Below are 26,927 nucleotides of genomic sequence, written 5' to 3'. Positions count from 1 at the left end.
CTTTCTTGAAAATCTTTTTGGTTGGACCCAAGGTGGTAAGGTGAGTCATATCAGGCTTTTCAGCTTTAAGCCTCTCTTCTTCTTGAACACACATGGTAATTAACTCGCTCATCTTCCACTTATCTTTCTGTGTATTATAATTGATCTTGAAAAGACCAAATTGCGCAGGAAGAGAAGTCATAATGAAATGAACAAGAAAACCTTCAGAAATTTCCATGTCCATTCCTTTTAATTAAGAGGCCATGTCATTCATCTTTAAGATATATTCACGAACACCAATCAAACCATCATATTTTATTGTCATCATTTTAATCATGAGAAGACTAGCAAGGGATTTGGAAGTTCCAATGAATTGTTCTTCAATAGATTTCATATAACCCATTGCACTTTTAGAAGTAGGGATTGCTCCTTGAATTATAAGCGTAATTGAGCCTTTCATAATCATTAGAGTTAAGCGATTAGAGCGATCCCATTTTTCATATAAAGCCATATGTTCCTTAGAACTTGTGTCATTAGGCTTTGTAGGTGCTGGCTCTTTTAATGCATAGTCTAAATCCATAATTCCCAAAACAATTTCAATTTGTTCCTTCATTTTTTTAAAATTAGTTCCACTCAAAGCTTCAATACCAAACAAGTAACTATTAATTCCAGTAGGATTCAATACTACAAACACATAATTTCCATTACATAACTTAATATAATCAAGAAAACTACTTTTCACATGTCATGAATAAAAATAACACTACAAGTTAAATATATCTAACTAGAAAACATAATTAGTTAAATACGAAATCAAGTTATCCTTCTATTGGGCCGAATAACAGTATATTTTAGCAATTTCATAAAAGTAAATGAGATGACTAATAAAAATAAACAACATAAAATAAAATAAAATAAAATAAAATAATCATTAAGACCATAACGAGTTTATCATCGTTGGGCAGAAAAACTCAATATCTTATATTATTTTATTAACTAAAGTATGTGAGAAGTTTATCACCGTTGGGCAGAAAAACTCATTATTATATTTATTATACTAATCATCTCGATTATTCAAACATACATAGTGTTGAACCTCCGTTGAGCTGATCAACAATGTTTCAACTCATATAGTGTGTAACAAAACATTATAAGTGCATAATATTACCTTAATTACCACTTGTTCAGTAATTTACAATTTTTTTAACTTATTTTAATATCAATAGAATAAAAGATTGACAAAAAACAAAGATAAAATTGGACAAGTGTAAATCAAGACTATGCACTGATTACATAAAACATCATTATAAAATGAAATTCATACCTCTACGTTTCATGCAACAGAATTGAGAACCATGCTCTGATACTAGTTGATAGAAAACTTTTCGGAACATAATCTAAAAACCATTAAGGATTCAATTCTATACATGAAAATTATATGAATTTCTACTATACAAAATAAGTGTATACGTACCTTGATCCATGATAGTATGAAAACCTCTTTGAGAAAGAGAAATCTTGAATAAAAGACCTTGATTTTCAAGTTCTTTATTTATCTAAGATCTTCAAACCACTTCTCTCTCTCTCTAGGCGATGGGATCCTTCTTGTCGTGACAACTTGAGTTTTGTGATAGAGAGTGTGGTGTAGGACCTTACACTATTTACACTAGTAATCTTCTCATCAAAGAATCTATTCATTCAGTGAACTTCATTAAATAAATTAATGTATCTTCTACATTCATAATAGATACATAATGCATCTCTAAGATTCATTTATAAGAATCTATCACATTCAATGCATTGACATTATCTCTATTAATCTTCTATACATTATGTATATATAGATGCATTCATCAATGATTAGTCATCATCTAATTGATGTACATGTATCTTACTTAATGAGATAAATCTAATATAATCATGTATAAGTCACATTAAGTCATATTTAGAAAAAATTCTTACAAATTGAACTAATAATCTATTGGTCCATAAAATGTATGTTTATTAGGTGAAAATACCATGAGATATTAACAGCCTTATGGGACAAGGAATACCTTTCACCGAGGAGATTAGCAATTTCATGAAGAAATGAGATTGATAAAAATAGAAAAATCATCTTTTATCAAATGAAATTTTTATTTAATTTCTAGTTTGGCATGTACTAAATAAGCAAAAAAGTCAAAAAGTCACTATCTTATTTAAGTCACATCATCTTATTTAAATCACATCACCTCTCTAACACATCACATCAAACCCAACCCAAACCCAACCCAAACCCACCAATAAGTCAAAAAGTGTACTTTTTTAGAACATCCCAAACCAACCCTTAAATCCCAACTAACTGATATGACTATACTAGTGTACAAACAAATTTAATTTATCTTATAATTCTAATCTAATCCACCAAACTAATAATCTAATCACTCAATCCCATCGTTTTAATAATTTCACCTAACCTACTCTGACAAATAAACATGTCTATATGTCCAGTTTTTTTATGGTAAGTAACATGAGGACTATATTGAAATTAGGATTAAATTTCAAGACTTAGTTGTTACAATTAGAGACCAAACTAAAATTCAAATGAAAACTGATGAGTAAAAATTGTAATTTATCTAAATTTTTTATTGATTTTTTTTTTTTCTTTTTTGAATTGAAATGTCTTTCAATAAAATTAGGAACCATCTCCCGGGAATGAGGCCAACCACGAGGCTTTTTTTTTTTTCTTTTGTAAGGGATGGATAAGATTCAAACAAGCTTTGAAAAAGAGAGAGGTGTGTATGAAGGAGTAGTCACCAACTTTTGAATCTTTGTGTGAGACCCCATGCAATAAAACTTAATTATTTTCAAGAATATTTATTATTTTTAGAATAATGTTAGACATCTTAAAAAATTTATTAAATTTTTTAAGAAATGTCTTACATAGGTATGAGATGTAGAGTGCATTCTATACTCATATAAGATATTTGATAAAATTTTTAAAATCTAGCATTTTTCTTATTTTTATTGTAAGAATATTATCTGTAGATACAAAATCATTTCCAACGGTGTGATAATTTTTTTAATTAAAGTCATGTTGGTGTATTTTTTGTTATAAAATTGATAGGTCTAGGTTTCCAAAGGTGTGATAATTTTTTTAATTAAAGTCGTGTTGTTGTATTTTTGTTATAAAATTGACAGGTCTAGGTTATTGCTAAATTATTACTAGAGAGACTTGTTGGAACAAGTGAAACGCCAGCTAGTAGTTTAATTATTAGGTAAGTATAATAAGGCTAGAATATAAAATCCGATAATATAATTAGGAAAATGATTGGTGGCCCTAAAAAAGTTGGCCCTAATACCCCTAATTTCCATTTTTGGAAACTGTTTTTTTTTTTCTTTCTTTTTTCCTTTTTTTTTTTTTTTTTTTTTTACCTAAAATGGCATTTCGGGGCATTCGAGCCCCGAAGCCTCGGGCCCTCAATCAGCGCCCATATAATTATTGGGCAAGTGCTCAAGTTCAAGTACAACAGTTACTGTTGATTTTGATATTATAATATAATCGTTAATTACGACTTATTTTAGTTCTATCTTTTGGTTTATATGGGATGTTTATTTACAGTTTTTAAAAATTAATTTTATATTTATTTTTAAAAATTCTTTTTATTGCGGAAAAATTTGAGCTAATCGGTCGTCCTTTTGGACGTCCGGTCAGTCGTCCTCATAGACATCTAGCTAGTTGACCGGAACAGTGTATTTTTTTTTTTTTTACAATTGCCACCTGTTATTTTTTATATTTTAAATAAAAAATTCAGAATTTTTTAATTTTTTTTTAGTTTTGAATAGAATTTTGAGTTGTGTGTTTAATTATGAGTTGTAAATTTTTTATCAAATATCATATGTCACATCAAAAATTTTCCACTCAATTCAAAATTCTTTTCAAAACTCATTTGCCAAACAGATTTTTCACACTCAAATCATAATTCCAAAACTCACAGGCTCAAAATATAACTCTTATTCTTAAATCATATTTAAAAATTTTTACCAAAAGCTACCCGAAAATTTTAGTTTGCATCACTAAACAGATCACAAAAATTAAAAAAATAATAATAAAATAAAATTTGAAAAAAGAAGCTAAGAATAATTTCCTTTTTAGCTTCTTCTTTTTTTAATAAAAAATTTCAAAAAAAATACCTTTCAGATCTTTGTACTAAAAAAAAAAAAAAAAAAAAAAAAAAAAAAAAGAACACAAATTTGGAAAAAACAAATCACTAAACCCAAAAATTTCAAAAAAAAATTGATATTTTTAGCGGATCCAAACCAGGCCTACTTCTTTTATTTCAAAAAAAAACATTTGTTTTTATCAATCACAATTACAAAAATACCATTGTCTCATAACTCTATGAATTTTACAGATAAAAGTTTTGCTTGTAAATTATTTTTGGTGCAAATTACTGCAACTATTTTTAATTTTTTTTAAAAATCTATATTACAGTATTTGATGAAATTTTTGTTTCTAAACTTATAAAAAAATTTATATAATTTGCAATAAAAATTAATTAATTATCTCAAAGTTTTAAATTTTTTATCATTAACCAAAACCACACCAAACAAGGAAAAATTATTTTTTTGTTCCGGAGACAATTTCATTGAGTGCTCTAATTAGGGAGTTTTTATGATAAATTCACTTTCTAAGTGTTTTGTTCTATCTAGCCCAAAACGTTTTTGACTATTCCAATAAATTCCATACCAAGCAATTTGTCCAAAACACCCCTACACATTTTTGGGCATTTATTTCCATTCAAAACGTCACAGCACAAAAACATATGAGTAAATCGCAAAATATACGGCAAGGCTTTAAGAAAACCTTCATTTCCATACCAGTTCTTATCGTCTCATCGTTTCATCGTTTGAATCCTTCATCGCGATTCTCATCATCTCTACATCCCACCATTGTCACGTCGTTGTCGGCGAATGAAACCCTACACCGAATTGAAAAATCAACTCTGTGAAAGTTTACATCGGCCGACTAGATGCGAACCAAATGTAAGCGCCCATATTTTTTCCTCTTTTGTTTGTATATTCATCGAATGAATATTTGATTCAATATGAACTTTCACATGTATTATTTATATTATTATTGTTGTTTTTCCAATTTTTCTGTAATTGTTGATTTTGTTGGGGTTGATGTGAATCACCCATATTTGACCATTTTCTCTTTATAGAAAACTGAGTAAACGCTCATATTTTTTCCTCTTTTGTTTGTATAATCATCGAATGATTATTTGGTTCAATGTGAACTTTCGCATGTATTGTTTATATTATTGTTGTTGTTTTTTCAATTTTTCTGTGATTGTTGTTTCTATTGGTGTTGATGTGAATCACCCATTTTGACCATTTATTTCTTTCCAGAAAACAGAGTAAGCCACCATATTTTTTCTTCTTCTGTTTGCATAATCATCGAATGATTATTTGGTTCAATGTGAATTTTCACATGTATTGTTCAAATTATTGTTGTTGTTTTTTCAAATTTTCTGTGATTGTTGTTTTTGTTGGTGTTGATGTGAATTACCTATTTTGACCATTTATTTCTTTCCAAGAAAACAGAGTGAGCCACCATATTTTTTCTTCTTTTATTTGTATAATCATCGAATGATTATTTGGTTCAATGTGAATTTTCGCATGTGTTGTTCATATTATTGTTATTATTTTTTCAATTTTTCTGTGATTGTTGTTTTTGTTGGTGTTGATACCCAATTTTTTACGGTTGCCAACCCTATTTTAGTTCAATGTGAATTCTTGTAGGCATGTTGTAAATAATAACATCTTATTGTTTCTCTTATTATTGAGTAACAACTAATGTGAACATTCACATTCTAAGGGTAGTCATTTTATGAATTTACATTATGGTGTATGTTGTATCTTCCTCCTTATATCAATGTCGGACTTGTTGGTGTTGTTGGTTATTCATGGTGATCAAATAATTACAACCTTAATTTTGGATGGTTGTCAACGTTGTTTTAGTTCGATGTAAATTCTTGTAGGCATGTTGTAAATAATAGCATCTTATTGTTTCTCTTGTCATTGAGTACAATCAATGTGAACATTCACATTCTGAGGCTAGCCATTTTGTAAATTTACATTATGATGTTTGTTGTGTTGTTTGTTGATTATTTGCTTTATTCTCAGTTTCGTAGTCTCAAATGTTTGTGTAACAATCAATGTGAACATTCACATTCTGAGGCTAGCCATTTCACATGTGTTTTTTCCTTTATGTTGTGAAATTTTGTTCGTGTCAATATGAAAAATCAACATATATTGGTGTTGTCTCACTCCTATTTGTACCCTAGCAGTAATGTGAGTAACAATCAATGTTTGTGTTGTTTGTTGATTATCTGTTATTGAGTAACAATCAATGTGGACATTCACATTCTAAGGCTAGCCATTTCACATTCTAAGGCTAGCCATTTCACATGTGTTGTTTCCTTTATGTTGTGAAATTTTGTTTGTGTCAATATGAAAAATCAACATATATTGGTGTTGTCTCACTCCTATTTGTATCCTAGCAATAATGTGAATATTCACATCTCTAATTTCAATGTCAATATTCACATTATGAATATAATGTAGATATTCAACTTCTAACATCAATGGAATATGACAGAGCTATTGGTATTGTTGCATGTTGATGATTATAAACCAATTAGAGCTCCTAATCTTGGATGATTGTCAACTCTCTTTTGGTTCAATGTCTATTCCATTATACATAATCTATACAATATTTAAAGGGTGATCAAATATGATGTGAATATGGTGTAAATATTGACATTGATGTAAATATTTACTTCAATGTCAATATTCACATTATGAATATAATGTAGATATTCAATTTCTAACATTAATGGAATATGATGTAAATATTTACAGAGTTGTTGGTATTGTTGCGTGTTGATGGTTATAAACCAATTAGAGCCCCTAATCTTGAATGGTTATCAACTTTTTTTTGGTTCAATGTGTATTCCATTATACATAATCTGTATAATATTTAAAAGGTGATCAAATATGAGGTGAATATGGTGTAAATATTGACATTAATGTAAATATCTACTTCAATGTCAATATTCACATTATCAGTATAATGTAGATATTCAACTTCTAACATCAATAGAATATGATGTAAATATTTACAGAGTTGTTTGTATTATTGTGTGTTAATGGTTATAAAGAAATTAGAGCTCCTAATCTTGAATGGTTGTCAACTCTCTTTTGGTTCAATATGTATCTCATTATACATAATGTCAATATTTACATCAGACTGCTATATATTGGTAATGACTTGTTTGTCTTAAATTGTCATGTGTAGTACACTCTTTTGTAATGCACTCACTATCTCCTCCCTTGTGTCAATGTCAGATTTGTTAATGTTGTTGGTTGTTGATGGTGATGAAATAATTACATTCTGAACATAATGTTAATATTCACATTCTAACATCAATGTCAATATTCACCTCCTGTTATCAATGGAATATGATGTAGATATTAACAAAGTTGTTAGTATTGTTGATTGTTGATGAAAATCCCCTAATCTTGAATAGTTGTCAACTCTTTTTTGGTTCAATCTGAATTTTATTGTACACAATGTCAATATTTACATCAGATTGTTAGATATTGATAATGACTACAAACCAATGGTAAGCCTTACATCAATTTGTACACATCTTCCATAACCATTATATACACCTAAATTTCAAATTCTAACAGTAACAACTTTGCATCTTCAGGGTGAATTGCGGGCCCGCAGTGTGTTACATCATCTGGGGGCATGTATACCGTGAGAAAATTGTTGACAGCCTTAATCGCTTTAAATGGTGTCAAATAAGAGACTCATTGTACACATTTTTCTGAATCACACAAAGACAGTGCAATATGAAAACCTATAGGTGGGGGTTGTCCACCTGTAATTGTTATCCATAATTGTTATCCACATTTAAGACAATTTAGTATCAATAGTTTTGACATATTGGAGCAGACTAGCTTAAGTGTAAATCAATTCTGTATCAATGCTTGTACTCCAATTTTTCATTCAATATATGTATATGCATTTTGAGGCCTATTTCGTGTTTGATCATTCACATGGATGTGAATATTACTTAAAATATTATTGTAACACAATGTAACTGGTGTGAATATCATATTTCTTAACACATAAGTGAATATTCGCAGCAAATAATTTGATGATGTTAATAGTTACAGATGATGTGAATATTCACATCATATGCTTTTATGTTGTAAACGGTAACAGGCATGTCAACATTCACACTGCACCCATGCATACATCATAATATATATAACAACATCCCGTTTTGCTATCAGAAAACGCTCACAATGACAATTCGTAATACAAATCTGAATATTCACAGCAAATGATTTTGTAATGTGAATCGTTACAATGATATAAATATTCATGTTAACTACTTTGATGTTGTCAGTGGTAACAAGAATGTGAATATTCATATCAAATAGCATATTGCAGATGATGTGAATATTCACATCATATGTTTTCATGTTGTAAATGGTAACAAACATGTCAATATTCACACCGCGCCCATGCATGTATCGTAATATACACAACAAAATCCCGTTTGCTAGCAAAAAACACTCACAATGACAATTCATAATACAAATCTGAATATTCACATAAATGATTTGGTAATGTGAATGGTTACAGTGATATAAATATTCATGTTAACTACTTTGATACTGTCAATGGTAACAAGAATGTAAATATTCACATCACACACATGCATACCTCACAATATACATGATCAGGAAAAACCCATATCCCATATAACCAACCAAAATTTAATTTAGATAATGATGTTGAAAGTAAGAAATAGATCATACAATCATTCATATACATTCACATTCTTAATGCGATGTGAATATTCACCACATTTAAAAAAACAAAGCCATAACTCAACCATATAACCAGCCAAAATCCATAATCTCATACAACCAAAAAAAACTTGCATGTCCATCAATTCTAGAAAATGAAATTGGAAGCAAAAAACAGAGCATACAACCCTTCATATAAATCCAATCACAAATGGCATGCATCTATTACATACTAACCTTAAGACAATGTAATCAAACAAAGCACAGTATTTGTCTTCTCCAAATTCAAAAATCTCAATCTCTCAAAAAATAAAAAAACCATCGCACAAATCCTCCTCTGTATCTTCATAATTTTCGTCTCCATCTTCATCATTATTACTATTATTAACACCTCTTACAATTCCACCATTACAACAATCCAAATCAAACCAAGCACTCCTCATCTCTTTATAAAGAAAGCTACATTACTGTATCAAAAACCTCATTCTTCACAATTCTAACACTCATTTCTTAAGCTTCCAAACAATATGAAATGTGAACATTCACATTGATTGACAGAAAAATCAAAAATAATGGCAGCAATAGAACTATAAATCCAAAAAAAAAAAACTCAATCTCTCTGAAAACAAAAAATTATCACCCACATCTTCAGCTCCATCATATTACTATCATTAACAACCCGTGTAATTTCACCATTCCACCAATCCAAATCAAATTAAATCCACCTTCAAAGAACAAGTATTCAAATCCATCTCATCTTTTCCTTTGATTCAATCCAGTTGAATGTGTGTTTTAGTCAATCTACTGAACAAGTTTGTGAGCCATTACCCCTGTTTTTTTTATTCAAATCCTTTTCTCTTCCTTTGATTTCTGGCTGAAATCATAACTATGGCAAAAAAAAAAAAAAAAAAACAGAGCATAAATTCTAAATCGTCATCTTCTCTTCTACAGGAATGAAACCGTATCGCAATGAAACACTGCCGCGAACTATGTGCCGTCGTCTTCTCTCTTATAGGAACGAAATCCTACCACAACAAAAACAGAAGGAAACATGTATATTATTTTATATATAATATATATCAACATATAGAAAAAAGAGTATAATAATCCAATAAAAAATATAAATCAGGAAAAAATGACCTTATGAAATAAAAGTATAAACACATGTGACTAATTAGGTTATAATTTTTCTTTGTGGACTTATTGAGATAGAACATCTCTAGATGAGATTTATCAATAAAAAAACCCTCTAATTTAATATTCACTAATTAAAACAGTGAAATTCAGTATTTTTTGTTCGAATTCTTAGAAATAGCTTGACAAAATTTTAAGAGGTCGTTTGGGAACAGGCTAATTTAGTAATTTTTTGGCTATTTGGCTAAAAAGATAGGTAAAAAAAACTTGTATGTTTGGGATGACTTTTTGGCTAATTACGAAAAGATGTGCAAAAAGTAGAGAGAAAAGAGAATCTTTGACTTTTTGGTATGGGTTGTTGGCTTTTTGACTAATTTAGTAACTTTTTGACTAATTGGCTAAAATAGCCTCTTGCCAAACGAGGCCTAAATAATAAATGGTGTGTAAAATATTCCAAATAACCACTCCCAATCAAAGGCTCGATTCGCCTCCACGTGTCAAATGTTCAGACCACAGTTGCGCTCTCGCAATTATATATATCACAACAAATTAGTATATACCAATTCCATTCTAGCACCGTCCTCTTCTCTTCACCCTAATATTCTTAAAAAAAAAAAAAATTAAAAACCAAAAAAATTAAAAATAAAGAAGATGCTAACGACGTCGTCTTCATCTCCGGCGGATCTCAGCGTCCCGCTGATCCCACCGTCGAAAAAAGCCGACGAACCGGTGGCCGGAAAACAGAAGCTGTGCATCGACGACATGTTGAACCGGTTCTGCGGCGAGTTCGGGGTCTGGCAATTAAGGCACTTCGTGTTGACAAGCCTGGCTTGGGCTCTCGAGGCCTTTCACACCATGGTCATGATCTTCGCGGACCGTGAACCGGAGTGGAGGTGCTTGATCCCAGGTTCTTGCTCGACCGGTTCTGGAACTGTTTGTGGGTTAGAACCCGGTTCGTGGGAGTGGATCGGCGGTTCGGCGAGCTCTACGGTGGCGGAGTGGGGGTTGATTTGTGGACAAAAGTATAAGGTTGGGTTGGTCCAGTCTCTCTTCTTCGGCGGCTGCATGATCGGTGAGTTGTCCGATTCTCTCTCTCTCTCTCTCTCTCTCTCTCTCTCTCTCTCCTGTTAATTTTAATTTTTTATTTTATGGTAATGTTTTTTAATTCAACAAAATTTAATCACAAAATCAAAAACAAATCTCGAGTTTTTTTTTTCCATGGAGAACTTATTAATGTGTGAATTACATTGCATGTCAGAGTTTTTTTTCAAATTTTAAATGAAGTTGTGTTTAATTCTGTGATTCGATTTTGGCGTGTTTGGGTAGGATTTTTTTTTTTTTTCATTAAAAGACAAATTGATTATAAAATCAAAAAAAAAAAAATTTAAACAAAATATCACATCAAATCTCATAATCATTTTATTTTTTCTCTCATAAACATTATATCCAACCACAAAAAAATTCAACTATTTTTTAAGTACAAAAAAATTTTTCTCTAATAATATCCTACAATTAAAAAAACTTACAAAAAAATTCACTTCTCATACACCCACTTTGTATAGAATAACTATATTTGTGGATTTTGCCTTGTTTGGGTTTTTATTTTTTTATTTGACTTTTTATTTTAAAATTAGAGTGTTGGTTTTATGAACATCAATACAAATGTTTTTATTACTATATTTTAATAGTTTTTGCTCAAAGGGGAATCTTGGAGTTCATGGCGATGGATATACTGTTTTATTGCTTTTTTTAGTTTTGAGTGATTATATTGCCTCGTTCTCGGGTTGGTAAGGATTTAGAGGATAATATGGTTGGTCTTATATTTTTTTTAATATGGTGGAATTAAATGTATTATATTATGGAATAATTGGTGTTAATAAGTTCATTTCTAGGAGAAATATGGGATTTCTCTCACTGTCGCTAGGTCACTACACGCCGACTACTGGCGGCATCAGAAAATTTATTGAAAAAGTTGCTGAAAACGTCAACGGTCAGGCTATCGTTGTTAGTAGTGGTGATAGGAATAGGTAAGTAGATTAGGTGAATATATAAGTGATATGTAAGAGCATCTCCAACGCTTTATTTCTTTTTTCATCAAATTTGATGAAAAAAATAATGATTTTTTCAATTTGATACGAGGCGCTCCAACGGTGAGCATCAAAGCAAAATTGGGGAGGTGGTCGACCGGGTGGTCGACCGGCCGGTTGACCAACCGGTCGACCGGTTTGGGCAATTTTTTTTTTTTTACCTGTTTGAACCTTTTTTGATCGGTTTGAACCTAGTTATTTCAAAGGGAACCGGTTGACCGGTTGGTCAACCGGCCGGGCAACCGGCCGGGCAACCGATGTATCTCTTTCAACGGTCAGTAACAGTGATTTGGTAAAATCCGGAGCTTGTTCTCAGTTTGATACTTTTTTTGCTGATTTCTCATTTTGATATTCATTTGATGCAACGGTTGGAGCATGGAAAAGTATATTTTTCATCAAAATTTAAATCTGATATCAATTTTGGTTCACCGTTGGAGATGGTCTAAGTAAGTGAATAGGATGGAGCACAGCTTTAACAATTTTAGGCCCCGTTTGTTTTGGGTGAAAGAGAGGGTATTGGGATTATTAATATCAAGGTATTAGTAATAGCCTTATTTGTTTTGGAAAAAGGCCTTGGGACTATTAGTCTCTTGGTATTACTAATATCCTTGGAGAGGGGATTGGTAAGGAAGAGGTAGAGATGGTATTAGAAAATAGTAAGGGGATTAGAAATTTTTTTATTTTTTATATATGGGAAATTTTTTTTAAAATATAATTTTTAATTTTTTACATTTTTTTTATTTGTTTTATTATTTTATATAAAAATAATTTAACAATTCCTCACTACTAATCGCCTCACTATCAATCCCCTCACTACTAATCCCCTCACTATCAATCCCCTCATTAATAATCCCTTCATTATTAATCCCCTCTATTCTATCTCCCAAAACAAACGGGGCCTTAGTTTTAGTTAGTATAGTCGGTGGCATTAAATAGACATATACACATTGCATCAATGGAGCACAGATTAGTTTTCATCATCTAGGTTCTTAAGATCAGCATATAGAATGGTTTCCTTTATCTCAAGTTTGGATTGGAAATACCCAACAGAATCATCCTTTCATCTTAGGACTTAGGCCTCGTTTGAGAACAGGCTAATTTAGTAACTTTTTGGCTAATTGGCTAAAAAGGTAAGTAAAAAAAACTTGTATGTTTGGGATGACTTTTTGACTAATTACGAAAAGCTGTGCAAAAAGTAGAGAGAAGCCGTAATTGTTGACTTTTTAGTATGAGTAATTGGCTAATTGACTAATTTAGTAATTTTTTAACTAATTGGCTAGAAAGGTAGCATCCCAAACGAGGCCTTAATTTCATACTTAGTTTACAAGGCGGCATGTTTCTCAGCCAACACAACATTAATTTCTTCAAGCAAACAGTACATACGCCTACAGCATATGCCCTTAGCACCATAGCCCATACATCAGAGTTGCGTGTGAAGCGTGGTGGTACTATAGGAGTAGATTAAGTGAATATATAAGTGATATGTAAATAAGTAAGTGAATAGGTAAATGATATTTACACAAATAAATAACATGGATGGATGGTCAATACGTGGGAATATGATTTTTAAAAATTATTTTGTTATTTTGGTTTTAAAAGAATAGGCTTTGAGATTATCGCTCGAAAATTTTAAAATTATATTTATGGCTTGAGTTTCTTATATTATTATCTTTTTGGAAAGAAAAATGATTGAGGGCCCGAAATGGCTTGGCTCGAATGTGGCTCGAATTTTTTTTTTTTTTTTTTTTCTGCCATTTTCGACGCAGAGGAAGCGGAGGAAGAGAGAGAGGGAGAGGGAGAGAAAGAGGGAGAGGGAGAGGGAGAGGGGTCGCCGCCGTCTCCGATCCGTCGCCGATCGCCGCGCCTCCGCCTCCGTCGCCTCCGCCATGCCTCTGCTCGCCATGCCTCTGCTCGTCGCCTCAGCCATCGCCGATCGCCGCCTCTGCCATCGCCGATCGCCGCGCCCCCCGCCTCCGCCTCCAGCCCATTTTTTAGGCCCCCTCCAGTCCCCCTCCTCCCCCTCCCCCTCCCCCTCCTCCGTCTTCGTCTCCCCCTCCCCCTCTCCGTCTTCGTCTCCTTCTTCTGCTGGAAAAAAAAAAAAAAAAAAAAAAAATTAAAACCACGAAACGACGTCGTTTCGTGGTTTAGGGGCATTCGGGGCGGAGGAATTCGGGCCCTGTAGCATTGTTGTTTTGGAAATTAATAATAGGATTAATTGGGTCTATGTTTTATTAGATTCGATTAATAATTGGATTTAACTTAGAAAGGAAGAAAATCTCACGGAGGTAGGAATGAAGAATAAAATCATGCAAATTAATTATACTAACAAAATATCAAAATTTAGGTAGGCTCCGTTTGGGAAGAGTTATTTTGGCTATTTTAGTCACAAAAAATAAAATATGATATTTTAGTCACAACAAACAAAAACATATATTTAACCCATAATAATTACATTCTTCTCTAAAAAAGTCAAAAAAGTCAAAAAGTCCTTCTCAAACCAAACTTTTTAGTCCAGACTAAAATAGTCAAAAAAATTTAAAAAGTCAAAAAGTCAACTCACTTCCCAAACAACACTGTAATTTGATTAAAACTTATTCAGACAAGGGAATATAATTCCATTAACACATCAACTATATGTTTCAAGTAGTTACAATGATGGTAAAATAAATTCTCACAAATAACAAAGAGGAATATTACATAAAGAATAAAATTTTAACACATTCAAAAAAAATTTTAAGTTGTTTTTGGTTAATGAATTTGTGTAGATATATAAAAATGATAAGTGAAATAGTGTTTGGATTGAAAAAAAAAAAAAAAAAAAATCTAAAACAAAATTTTGAAAATTTTAAACCAAGTACAAGTCCATTAAATACCTCTTTCCACAAATCTTGTACAAAATTTAAACAGTATACAGGTCGATTAAATACATCTGATGTAGGACAAGATTTTCAAGACAAGATTTTCAAAATTTTTATATTTTTAAGTTTTAATATTTTTGATATATTATTAGGATTCTTGTAATTTACTATAAATAATTTAGAATTATTAGGTTTTTTAATTTTATTATTTTAGAATTAGATTTTGACTAGGATTTTAAATAGTTTAGAATTCTGGTTTCCTATTTTCTTAGGTTTCCTAATTTCTCATAATAAAGACAAATTTTTATTCAATTTTTATTCATTCAATCAATAATATTGAGATATTTTATCTTCCTTGTGGATTCCAGATTCTATTTTTCTCGTGGATTCGAGAGTCCATTGTGTCTACTAGAATGATATCTAGTCCCCATGTATTCCGTTGCGTCAAGTGGTATCAGAGCAAGGTTTCTCCGAGCTCGATGTCATTCATCGAAAGATGAAGCACAAGCTTTATTGACGATGATCGTAGAGAAAGATCTAATAGGATTCGAGTCAAGGGACTTGCCTAAGGCCAACCTGTTAGTCACAACATTAATAGGTACCGCGCTATGGGATTTGTCCAAGGCCAGCCTATTAATCACAACGTCTTAAGACGATCTTCTCGTTATCAATATGATAGTGAGGACGAATCTGAAGATGAGTTATTCGAAGATTATGGTGGTGAGTATCAGTCGGTAAGGCGACAACGAAAATTCGGTGATGTGTTCAATAGCAATAATTGTATCAATCATGACTTTTCAAATCATCAAGTACCACTAGAAACTCCCTATTTTAATGCTTCTTGTCATGTCGAGGATTTTATTTATTGGTTTCGCAAAGTTAACAAATTCTTTGTGTATGGAAATATCTGAAGAAAAGCAAGCCAAATATGTTGCACGTAAGTTAGAAGGTTATGTTTCTACATGGTGGAAACAATTGCAATATGATTGAAGGCGACAATACAAACAACCTATTAGGACGTGGCATAAGATGAAGAAGTTGATGAGTTATAGATTCCTTCAAACAAATCATGGGCAAATATTGTATCTACAATATCAAAGAAAACTTGAATCAAAACAGTTGTTCCAAAGTAATTTTGATTCACAATATTCTTCGCAATTCAATAATTATTATGGAATTATGAATACAAATTATTCGAGGAACATGACTATGGTTCTGCCAAGTTTGGGTCAATCAAGTCTTGTAGGTCAACAAATTTGTCTCAACCACACATTGAAGAAGAAAAGATTTTGAGTATCAAAATGTTTCAAAATTTTGAAGACCCAAACAAACATTCAATTGCAGTAGATAATCAAGTTGATTGCAACAATGGTGAGAACATTGAAATTGATAAAAGAGATGTCACTAAAATTACTTTGATCAAGAAGTTTGAAGAAGACGATGAAAAGGTGAAGCAAGAGAAAAACGTTGAAGGTAACCAAGAGCTTCTAATGGCAGAACTATGATCTCTTGATTATTATGATAGTTATGAGATCGCAAAAGAAGAAGATCTAGTTGAACTCAATGAAAAAGAAGAAATTAAAGATGAGGTAATAAAGTTGACATGTGCACCAGAGAAGTTGATTGAGGATGCAATTGATGTTCAAAAGATGATAATTGAATGTCCAACTGAATCTAAGACAGAGCAAAGTCTAAAGAGTATCCAACATCAACATAAAATACCCTTCGTTGATTTTCTTGGTGTTGAGAAATTTAATTTGATTTTCAATGCTTGTCTTATTAATCTTGTCAAACAATTGAAGCATATAGAGAATAACTTTCAAAAAATTGACTTCTCTGCATATAATGTTCGGAAGAGAGACAAACAACTGAAGTATTCAAAGTATCTTTTTATTTGGGATGGACGATGACAGATCTTTAATATGAACTCGAAGACGAGTTCTTTCAAAGAAGAAGAGTCTGATGTAGGACAAGATTTTCAGGACAAGGTTTTAAGAATTTTTATATTTTTAAGTTTTAATATTTTTGATATATTATTAGGATTCTTGTAATTTAGTATAAATAATTTAGAATTATTAAGTTTCTTAATTTTATTATTTTGGAATTAGATTTTGACTAGGATTTTAAATAGTTTAGAATTCTAGTTTCTTATTTTCTTAGGTTTCCTAATTGGGTTTATTTAAGTTTCAAATTTATTTTAAAATTATTTTTCTTACAAGTATTAGATTTAGTTTATTATAAATAACTATCTAAGTCTCATAGTAAAAATAATTTTTATTCATTCAATCAATAATATTGAGATATTTTTTCTTTCTTGTGAATTTAAGGTTCTATTTTTCTCGTGAATTCGAGAGTTCCTTTCGTCTACCAGAACGATATCTAGTTCCCGTATATTTCGCTGCCTCAACATCTTTCCAAAAATCTCGTAAAAAAGGGGACCAAAATCAACAAAATCTTTGTGCTTGTAATCATAGAAAGACTTTCATTCAAATTAATTAATTTATTTTTTACTTTGTAATGTTAAAAATAAAAGCTAACAACTTGTTAAATAGAAACAAAAAAGAGGATCGAGACTACTGAAAATATCTACCAAACAATCTCATGCTGCCCTGACATGTTCCATTTTTTTTAATGATAATTACAACAAAAAAAAGTAAATAAATAAATTTTAAAAAAAAATTAAAAAAAAAAAGTAAGGGGAGAGGGAGAGAGAGGGATGAGTGTGACCAACACGTCTCTGAGGAGGTTTGAGGGATAGTGATAAATGTGACAGAATATCCAGATGCTTTGGAGAAAAGTTAGAAAGTGCAGCGACCACTTTTTTCACTTTTTTTGGGGGGTGAATCACTTTTTTCATTTTTTGTATTCTATTACTAGCCGACAATGGAAGTTGAATGGTTGAGAACTCATCAAAATCAAATATGTAATCACAGTTTGACTAAACAATCTAAGGTTGATTTTTTAGTTTTTTAATTTTTTTGATTATTTTAGTTTGAATAAATTTTTTGGTTATTTTAATTTTTGTGAGAGAAAAAATAAAATAATTATGACTTAGATGTGACATTTTATTTTAATGCTCTCAAAAATTTATTTTATCTTTTTGTGACTATTTTAGTCAAAAAATCTCATTTTAACTTATGTGAAACGAAGGCTAAGTGGAGATGCCCATTTTTTCTTATGTGATAATAAAATTTTGAAATTTGAAGCATTATTTATTTTAATAATATTAATTTATATAGGGTTGCTCTTTTTTTTTTGTAGAGATTAAGGGATGCTATTCGATAACACCTTTAAAATTTATAAATTCATTTTAGTTAGACACGAGAATCTTTTGTAAAATTTATTGTTACATTGTATTTAATGCATTGTTAATCACATGATTATAAACATTGGATATGAAAAATCTTTGATCCATTAGATAAACTCTAAAATGAATGTTTATTAGATTTTTTTTGTTTATTTTTCAGTCTGTAGAAATAGAGAAATGAGATGTATAACACAACGATAATTTGAATCCCAACATCACGCTAGGCAAAAGAGAACATAATTATAGATAATTATACATAAAAAAAAAAAATGCTTGTAATTACACTGGAAATTTTTAAAACATTCGTGAATTACATGTATGTAGTGTAATATCTTAATAACCATAACAATGTTTTTTTCTCTAAATTAATGGTCTTAATAAACATCAAACATAGCTTGCAAAGGAGCTATTTTATGCAGTTTATGAGTTGTTCATAGCTTCTTCTTATTTTTAATTTTGAGAGTTTATGTCAAACTATTTGGTTGAGCTTGTCCTTAGCTTTTATTTTGCATAAATAACTTAAATAAGTTGAAAAGTTAATTATTTGAAATCTAGAGAATTAGTGTTGTTGATTTTTGATTTTTGCTTTTTGATGATCAATTTTTAACTTAAAATTACTCAATAAGTGCAAAATTTAACGGACGAGAAATTTTACAATCACTTATTTATATTCTATGATTTTTTAAAATTTTTATTTTTATGTGGTTATGAAAAGTTTTGTTAAAAGTTACACAAACCCTTATCTATGTTTTGTGCAATTTTTTCTATCATGAAAAAGGTTTGTTGAAAGTCACAAAGCATGTGAAAGGAACGTGAACCTCGTGGGTTTTGAATTATGTTTCTTTCTCTCAAAACTTGCTTTATTTTATTTTTTTCTTCTTAAACTGACCTTTCTTGAGAATTCTATAGTTCCTTCTTATTACAGTTTTCTCCATTCTATAAATTTGTTTTCTCCGAGCCTACACTTTTATCTCTTAAAATCTTTCCTGTTTATATATATATATATATATTTATTTATAAATAAAGCAAAGAGGCTTGAGATGGTATTGACATATAATATAATAGATTTTGATTTTTAAAAATAGTTTAAAATCTATATTATATATTAAGTAAAAATGAGTTTTTAACCCCAAAGGCCTATGGGAGTTCAATCTCCTAATCCTAATTTTCTAAATTTTTGATTTAAAAAAAAAAAACATCAGCATTTATTGGCTTCTCCCAATTCAATCTCAGCATTTATTGACTTCTCTCAACCCACAATCTCTTTTGACTTCTTTCATAATTATTGCAACACCCTTTTCAATTTCTCTCATATACTATGGTTACACACAAAAATAAAAAAAAAATAAAAAAAGAGATAAGAATTTAGCTATAGATCTCAAAAAGATAAACCATCTAAATTTGAATTATGATTTAATAACATAATTATGTATTTTTTTATGTATATCTATCAAAATTTTAAATCACTTAATGGGACAAATTAATCAATTTTTCAAAATTATTGATTTTTAATTTACAAAATAAATTAAAAAAAACTATTGACTGATTTATTTATTTAATAATAAAAATATTTCATAATCTCTCCATCCTAACCTCTCTCACAAATTTTCAAAAAAAAAAATATTAGAACTTGCATTCATTTTCTCTTCCCAAAAAAATCAGATAATATTTTCTATTAAAGTTGTAGATATCTACCTATATTTTATATATTATATTATAACATAACAAAAAAAAAAAAAGAACTAAAAAAGTAAAAAAAAAAAATCTTTAAAGCTTATCTAAATAAACTTTAAATCAATAAAACTCACATGTCTATCATATATCTAACTCACATCATAACTTACCTAAATAATAATAATTAAAAACAAATGGAAACCACAGATAAATTAAATTTTAAAAAAAAGATACCCACAACTCTATCTTAAATAAATTGAAAAAAAAATACCCGAATAGAAACCATACAAAAATAAAAATAAAAATAAAAAGATATATCTTTCTATCTATCTATATCTATACTATATATTAAGCAAAATAGAGTTTTTAACCCCCAAGACCTATGGGAGCTTCAATATCCCAATTTGAATTTTTAAAATTTTTTATTTAAAAAAAAAAAACTCAGCATTTATTGATTTGGTCAAAATCCACTAATCAACATTTATTAACTTTTTTCAATCCACATATCATGCTTGCAATTATTGATTTGGTCAAAATCTCCTAATCACCATTTAAAATCCTCTCATACAAATAATTATAGATACAATTCGTGTATAGTTACTGCAATACTTTTTTCAACTTTCCCCATACATTATGGTTAGTGAAAAGAAAAAAATTTTAAAAAATATAATTTATATATTAAAAAAAATTTAAAACAAATATAAATATCTATAATTATCCCGTGCATAGCACGGGTGATAGACTAAGTATAAAATTATATAAAAAGGAGGTTGGACTCAAATTCAAAACCTTCGGTCCGATGGATAAGACCATTTATTATTTGGACAACGCATAATATACATATTTTTAAAATAAAATTAAATATATATTTTTTTAGATTTATTAATAGTGTTTAGCATGAATTTAAAAAAAAAAAATTTGTATATATATATTTATTTGAATTACATTAATTAATATTTATCAATATTTTTTTTTATTTCTTTTAATTCAGTTTTTCAATTTTTTTATATATTTTTTTATAAAAAATTAAAAAATATACCTCGAAGATCCTAAACCAATGGGCATTGATATCACTAATATATATATATGCACCTATTTATTAGTAGTAACGTACACCCCTCTCCTCCTAATGAGCTAATAGCACCTATTTAGGCCTCGTTTGGGAACATGCTAATTTAGTAACTTTTTGGCTATTTGGCTAAAAAGGTAGGTAAAAAAAATTTGTATGTTTGGGATGACTTTTTGGCTAATTACGAAAAGATGTGCAAAAAGTAGAGAGAAAAGAGAATCTTTAACTTTTTGGTATGGATTGTTGGCTTTTTGACTAATTTAGTAACTTTTTGACTAATTGACTAAAATAGCCTCTTGCCAAACGAGGCCTTATTGGTAGTAATTGTACACCCGTCTCCTCCTGATGAGCTAAGGGACTGCTATAATGATGAGATCCACCAAGACCAGTGTGGGCGTGAGTTACTAATTCTAAAATTTTATTTATACTTCAAGCTTTGGTTGGTGTGAATAAATAGGACTTGGCCACGTTGGGCCATTATTTTATTTTATTTTTTTGGGTATACAAATATGAGATAAAGATGTTTTTAGAAGAAAATAGAAAGTCAATTTTTAACTTTTTTTTTATCAATTTTGAGTCATATTACCTCTTATATTTTTTATTTATAAAAAGATAAAATAGATTAAAAAAGTCAAAATTAATTTTTTATTAACTTTTTAAAACACTCCAAAAGTGTGAAACTATAAGGGGAATTCACATGTGATTGTTCAGATACTTTTGAGTTATACTGGAGAGCTAAATAAATTATTAATTCTTTTAATAATGGCTATTTTAGAAAGATGGTTAAAAATTATTTTTTGGTTAAAAGATCATTAAAAGTTGATTTATATGAGAGAGTGAAGTAGATTATAATCTAAGGAGTAACTTATAACTTACTTTTCAAAATAGTCTTAAATCTCTCGTACGAGTATAGAATTTATATACATGTAATTTGTATAGATCTTACATCTGTAATTTGTAATTTATATAGATTTCTCTTATAAAAAGTCAAAAAAGTTAAAAGTCCTTTTCAAATCAAGCTTTTTAATCTTAGGTTAAAAAAGTCAAAAAATTAAAAAATCAATCCAAATGAAAAGCAACAGTTTTGTCCTAAAATTTTAAGAGACAATGACTTCATTTGGCAAAGTCAGTTAGGGTTAAAATAACTATTAAAAAATAAAATAAATTAAAAATTAATAAAATAAAATATTATATTTAAATTATAATTTTTTTTTTTTTACAAAAATTTAAAAAAAAGGCAATCTAAACGAACTTTTTAATTCTAAGTTAAAAAAAAGTCTCAAAACTTTTGCCAAACGAATGGAATGAAATATTGCTTCAAAAGAATTAACGCTCACAGTTTATCCGTTTAATGCATTTATAGATATGCACATAATACTTCTAAATTAGAGTCTTGTTTAGACACACAACACTTTTCATTGCTCTCAAACATTTTTTATTATTATTATTATTATTATTATTATTATTATTATTATACTGTTTGCATAATTTTTAATATTAAAAAAAATCTCAAAAACACTTGTTAACACTAACGCATTTTTTTTTTTTTGTTATTTTTTTAAGTATTGGTCAAATAATTTGTTATGATTTAGATATATATGAGCGATCTAATTTTTTTTTAATTTAAAAGAAATTTTTTTAAAAATAAAATATTCAAAAAATTTTAAAAATAAAATGAAATATTTAAAATAAAAAATAAGAAAATTTTTAAAATAAAAAAATATAAGTTTTAAATATTTAAAAACAATATCACACAACTGTAGTAAATACAAAGTACATTAAATATATATATATATACTTACGATAAGAAATTACTCTAAAAAAATAAATTTAAGTAAAATTTTAAATATTTTAAAAAAATAAAATTAAAACAATTTCAAAACTCTTTTTAAAATTCATAACTAAACAAATTTATTTTTAAAATACAACCCAACATTCAAATCATAATTTTAAAACTAAATTAAATTTACTAAATTAGATGACACCTCGCATGTCATCATTGCAAAGATAATAATGTTTAAAAGGTCCAAAAAAATTTCATTTTTGCCCTTCATATTTCAAGTTTTTCTCAATTTATTCCTAAAAACTAATTTCTATTAAAAATTGAACACAAAATGACACATTAACAATCTCGTGGCATAAAAATATTTTATTATATATATATATATATATCAAATTTATTATATAAACTTAAACTTTAATATAATAATATATATTTTTATGTTATATACTATGATATTTTTTGTCTAATTTTGAACATAAATAACCTTGGACGTAAACTAAGAAAAATTTGAAATATAAAAGACTAAAGTAGAAAAAATAAATAAATTTTAAAAATTAAAATCAAAATAAAAAAGTAATCAAACATAAAGAGACAAAATATAATTTACCCATAAAAATTTGAATGATGAGTTATTTTTTATCATAAATGAAGCTTGTTTCAAAGTCAAAAGAAAGCTTCAATAATACACGGCATCTCTATTTGTAAGTAAAATAAAAAATATTTGTATAGCATTTTCCTTAAAAATTTAATCTGTCACAATACACGAATATTTAACTTGATTAGATGGTAGGCAATGTGTTACTCATGCGGCAAATAACAAATGGCCCGGCCCGGTCCATTGATTTTAGTTCGGCCTAATCTGACGCTAAAATATATGATTGGACCTGGGCTAAAAAGTAAAATGCCCGTTGGGCTACCCAAAGCCTGGTTCATTTACTCGTGATGCACTTTAAAATTTGTAAAATTTGTATTGTAATTTCTTATTCTTATTCTAATAAAATTTCAAAGTAACCCCAAAAGAATTCAGAATTAAGCCCATAAACCCATGGGTTGGGCCTGAACTTTAAGAATTTAGGTTTAGCCCACCCACGTGTCCCCCATTGACCCATTCAAACTCATGGTCTTGGGCTTGAGGCTGGGCTGTAAAGTTCAAGTTAGGCTTACTCAATTGGCACTTTTAAACTCACCAATTTGAGATTCTGTTACACTCTCTCACCAAATCTTGTGATTCAAATAGATTTTTTACTCGGTTTTCTTATCATTTGACATAAAATAATTGCAATATATTTTTAAATTGGGAGTGGGACCACCTTAATAAATCTAAAACTGTCATTGACACATCATTTTAGTATGAAATTTTATATAAATTTTATGTGAACAAAAGATCAAATTAATCAATGAACGACTCTACTATGTTTTTTCAGGTGCTGGAATATTTGGCCACCTCTCTGACTCCATCCTAGGCCGAAAAGGCTCTCTCACGATCGTATGCATTTTAAATGCCATATTCGGTTGCTTAACAGCACTCGCCCCAGACTTCCGTACTTATACTCTCCTTCGTTTCCTTACTGGCTTCAGCACTGGTGGTGTTGGCCTCTGTGCCTTTGTTCTCGCCACTGAACCCGTCGGCCTCTCAAAGCGTGGCGTTGCTGGCATGTCCACATTCTACTTCTTCTCCACCGGAATTGCCTTCCTATCTGGCATAGCTTACATTTTCCAATCATGGCGTGCCCTCTACATTGCCACCTCTATCCCCTCCATCCTCTTTCTCGTCATCATCCTCCCTTTCATCTCCGAGTCCCCTCGATGGTTCCTCATACGTGGAAAAACCAATGAAGCCATGAAAATCATGCAAAACATCGCAAAAGTTAACGGAAAACATTTCCCAGAGGATGTCTCCCTTGCCCTTGACGAGGAGGCCAACAACACCACCACCAACAAGAAGGTTAGTATTTGTGAAACACATAACAAGACAATGTTCTCATTTTATAAAAATTAATATATCATAATATATAATGAGATGATATCAAATTGTTTAACGTGCTACTTTATAACATTAATTTCATTAAAATGATTTTATTAAAATAAGTGGTACATGTTACTCTTTTTTATTATTAATTTAATAAGTCAAAAGCTATGTATTCTTTTTATTTACTATATTATATCAATCAATAAAATAGTTTAAAATAGTGGCTTAATTAATTATAAATTAAGATCTAATTAAAGGTTCAAAATTTTAAATATATACATATATATATATATATAAAATAAAAATAATTGTTAGATTTATTTATTTTTTCCTCGTGAAATTCTTCTTTAACTGCGCTTATATTTAAAAAAAAAAAAAAAATTCACTTCAATTAGTAATGTAGAAAAACTAACTCAATTTTTTTATGCATGTATCTTGCCTGTGAAAAGGTTGAAGCGAAAGCTGCAAACGAGGCGATAACAGGTTCTGTCATAGACGTAGTTCGATCGCCCCTGACCCGTGTCCGGTTATTTCTCTCAGTCGCCATTAACTTCTTGTGCTCGGTCGTTTACTATGGGTTGAGCTTAAACGTCGTAAACCTCGGAACCAATCTGTACCTGAATGTTTTTCTTAATGCAGTTGCAGAAATGCCAGCATTTTTGCTAACTGCGCTTTTATTAGATAGGTTTGGGAGGAAGCCATTGGCAATTGGGACGCAATGGTTTAGCGGGTTTTTTTGCATTATAGGGGGTTTAATGGGCGGGTTTGGGATTTGGAAGTCGCTCAGGATGGTTTGTGGCATTTTGGGGATATTTGGGATGGCTGGGACTTATAATTTGTTATTTGTGTATACATTGGAGTTGTTTCCCACTGTGGTTAGAAATGTGGCACTTGGATGCGCAACGCAGGCAGCGCAGATGGGGGCGATATTGACGCCGTTTGTGGTGGTTTTGGGCGGTGGGTTGCCTTTTGCAGTGTTTGGGGTGTGTGGCATTGCCGGGGGATTGCTTGCTTTTTGTCTGCCGGAGACTTTGAATAAGCCGTTGTATGACACGATGGGCGGATTAGAGAAGGGGGAAAATGCAGAAAATGAGAATGCTTAGAGTTTTTTTTTTTTTGGTTTTATTTTTTTTGATTTTTGTAACTCAACTTGGTCAGGTTTAGAAAGCAAGGTCTCGTTTTCACAGCGGGAAGGTAGGAAGCGGACTATTTCAATTTTCAACGAAGAATGTAAAATTCACAAAATGGGGAATTCAGTGATTCCTCTCTCTCTCTCTCTCTCCAAACTGCAATGGTTTGAGGTAGATGTAACTTGAACCTCCTCTATTTTTCTTCTACCAGTTTCCATTGCCTGGATTTTATGATTCTATCATGGGTTTATCATAAAGATTAGATTGTTGATATTTTTTCTTAATAATACTAGAAAAATATATAAAATAAAATTAAATAGAAATGATAAAACCAATTTGTTTTTTAGTTAAAGAATGAAATACAGACAAAACTAAAAACTAGATTAAATCATAGAACATATTACAAGACGGATTTACATGGACATATAAAATAATATACAATAAAAAGTTTAAATTTAAAACTTTGAAGAACGAAAGATAAGGGATACAAATCGAAACCTGTGTAATATCATAGTTTCCATAAAATAGATTCACCGCCTCCCGATAAGTGTAGGACGTCTGTCTCCTAATATACAATGGTCAAAACCAACTCGTGCAGAAGCACCTTCTAAATAGTTTTGGCAAATTTGACAATGACAACACTCTCTCTAACAAGAACCAAAGAAGGGGTTAGCACAAAAAAGATGGGAAAAGTTTTCTTTGGCATGAAAGCCATCTCTAACTTTATTATCTCAAAACACTATCTCATTTTTTATCATAAAAACTTCTCTAAAAACAACCTATTAAGTTGAAGGAGAAAGACCTCTATTTACACTAGTAGATGAGAGCCTTAACCATGAAGACTAACATCAATAAGGTCATCAACTCTAGCCATTAGGAATAGAGTTACAAAGGTTAAAAACCTATAGCCACTAATATAGTCATCAACTCCATCATCAAAAGATCAACATTACAAAGGTCTAAACCAACTAGATGGGTCACAAAATAGATACGAGTGTTGAGTCACAACCCAATAAATTAAATTTGAAATAATAACAACAAAATTGTAATAAATAGTAAATAG

The 26,927-nt window shown here is 29.9% G+C and overlaps 2 protein-coding genes across 2 annotated transcripts; one reads left to right on the top strand and one right to left on the bottom strand.

The window, feature by feature from the left end:
• Window positions 1-232: 232 nt before the first annotated feature.
• On the bottom strand, window positions 233-1,463 carry LOC145796360 (uncharacterized). Its single transcript, XM_082881446.1, has 2 exons — window positions 1,454-1,463; window positions 233-663 (listed from the first exon to the last, which is right to left on the bottom strand). Exons 1-2 carry the CDS (start codon window positions 1,461-1,463, stop codon window positions 233-235), a joined length of 441 nt encoding a protein of 146 aa, XP_082737572.1.
• A 9,077-nt stretch (window positions 1,464-10,540) lies between these two features.
• OCT4 (organic cation/carnitine transporter4) lies at window positions 10,541-26,101 on the top strand. Its single transcript, XM_082880077.1, has 3 exons — window positions 10,541-11,059; window positions 24,190-24,710; window positions 25,184-26,101. Exons 1-3 carry the CDS (start codon window positions 10,639-10,641, stop codon window positions 25,835-25,837), a joined length of 1,596 nt encoding a protein of 531 aa, XP_082736203.1. The 5' UTR covers window positions 10,541-10,638; the 3' UTR covers window positions 25,838-26,101.
• Window positions 26,102-26,927: the final 826 nt, after the last annotated feature.

This window comes from Camellia sinensis, chromosome 7 (assembly GCF_055761805.1).
Source record: "Camellia sinensis isolate YWXY chromosome 7, ASM5576180v1, whole genome shotgun sequence".
Lineage (NCBI taxonomy): Eukaryota > Viridiplantae > Streptophyta > Magnoliopsida > Ericales > Theaceae > Camellia > Camellia sinensis.
Note: the sequence above shows the minus strand (reverse complement) of the source record. Positions and strands in the feature narration are given on the sequence as shown.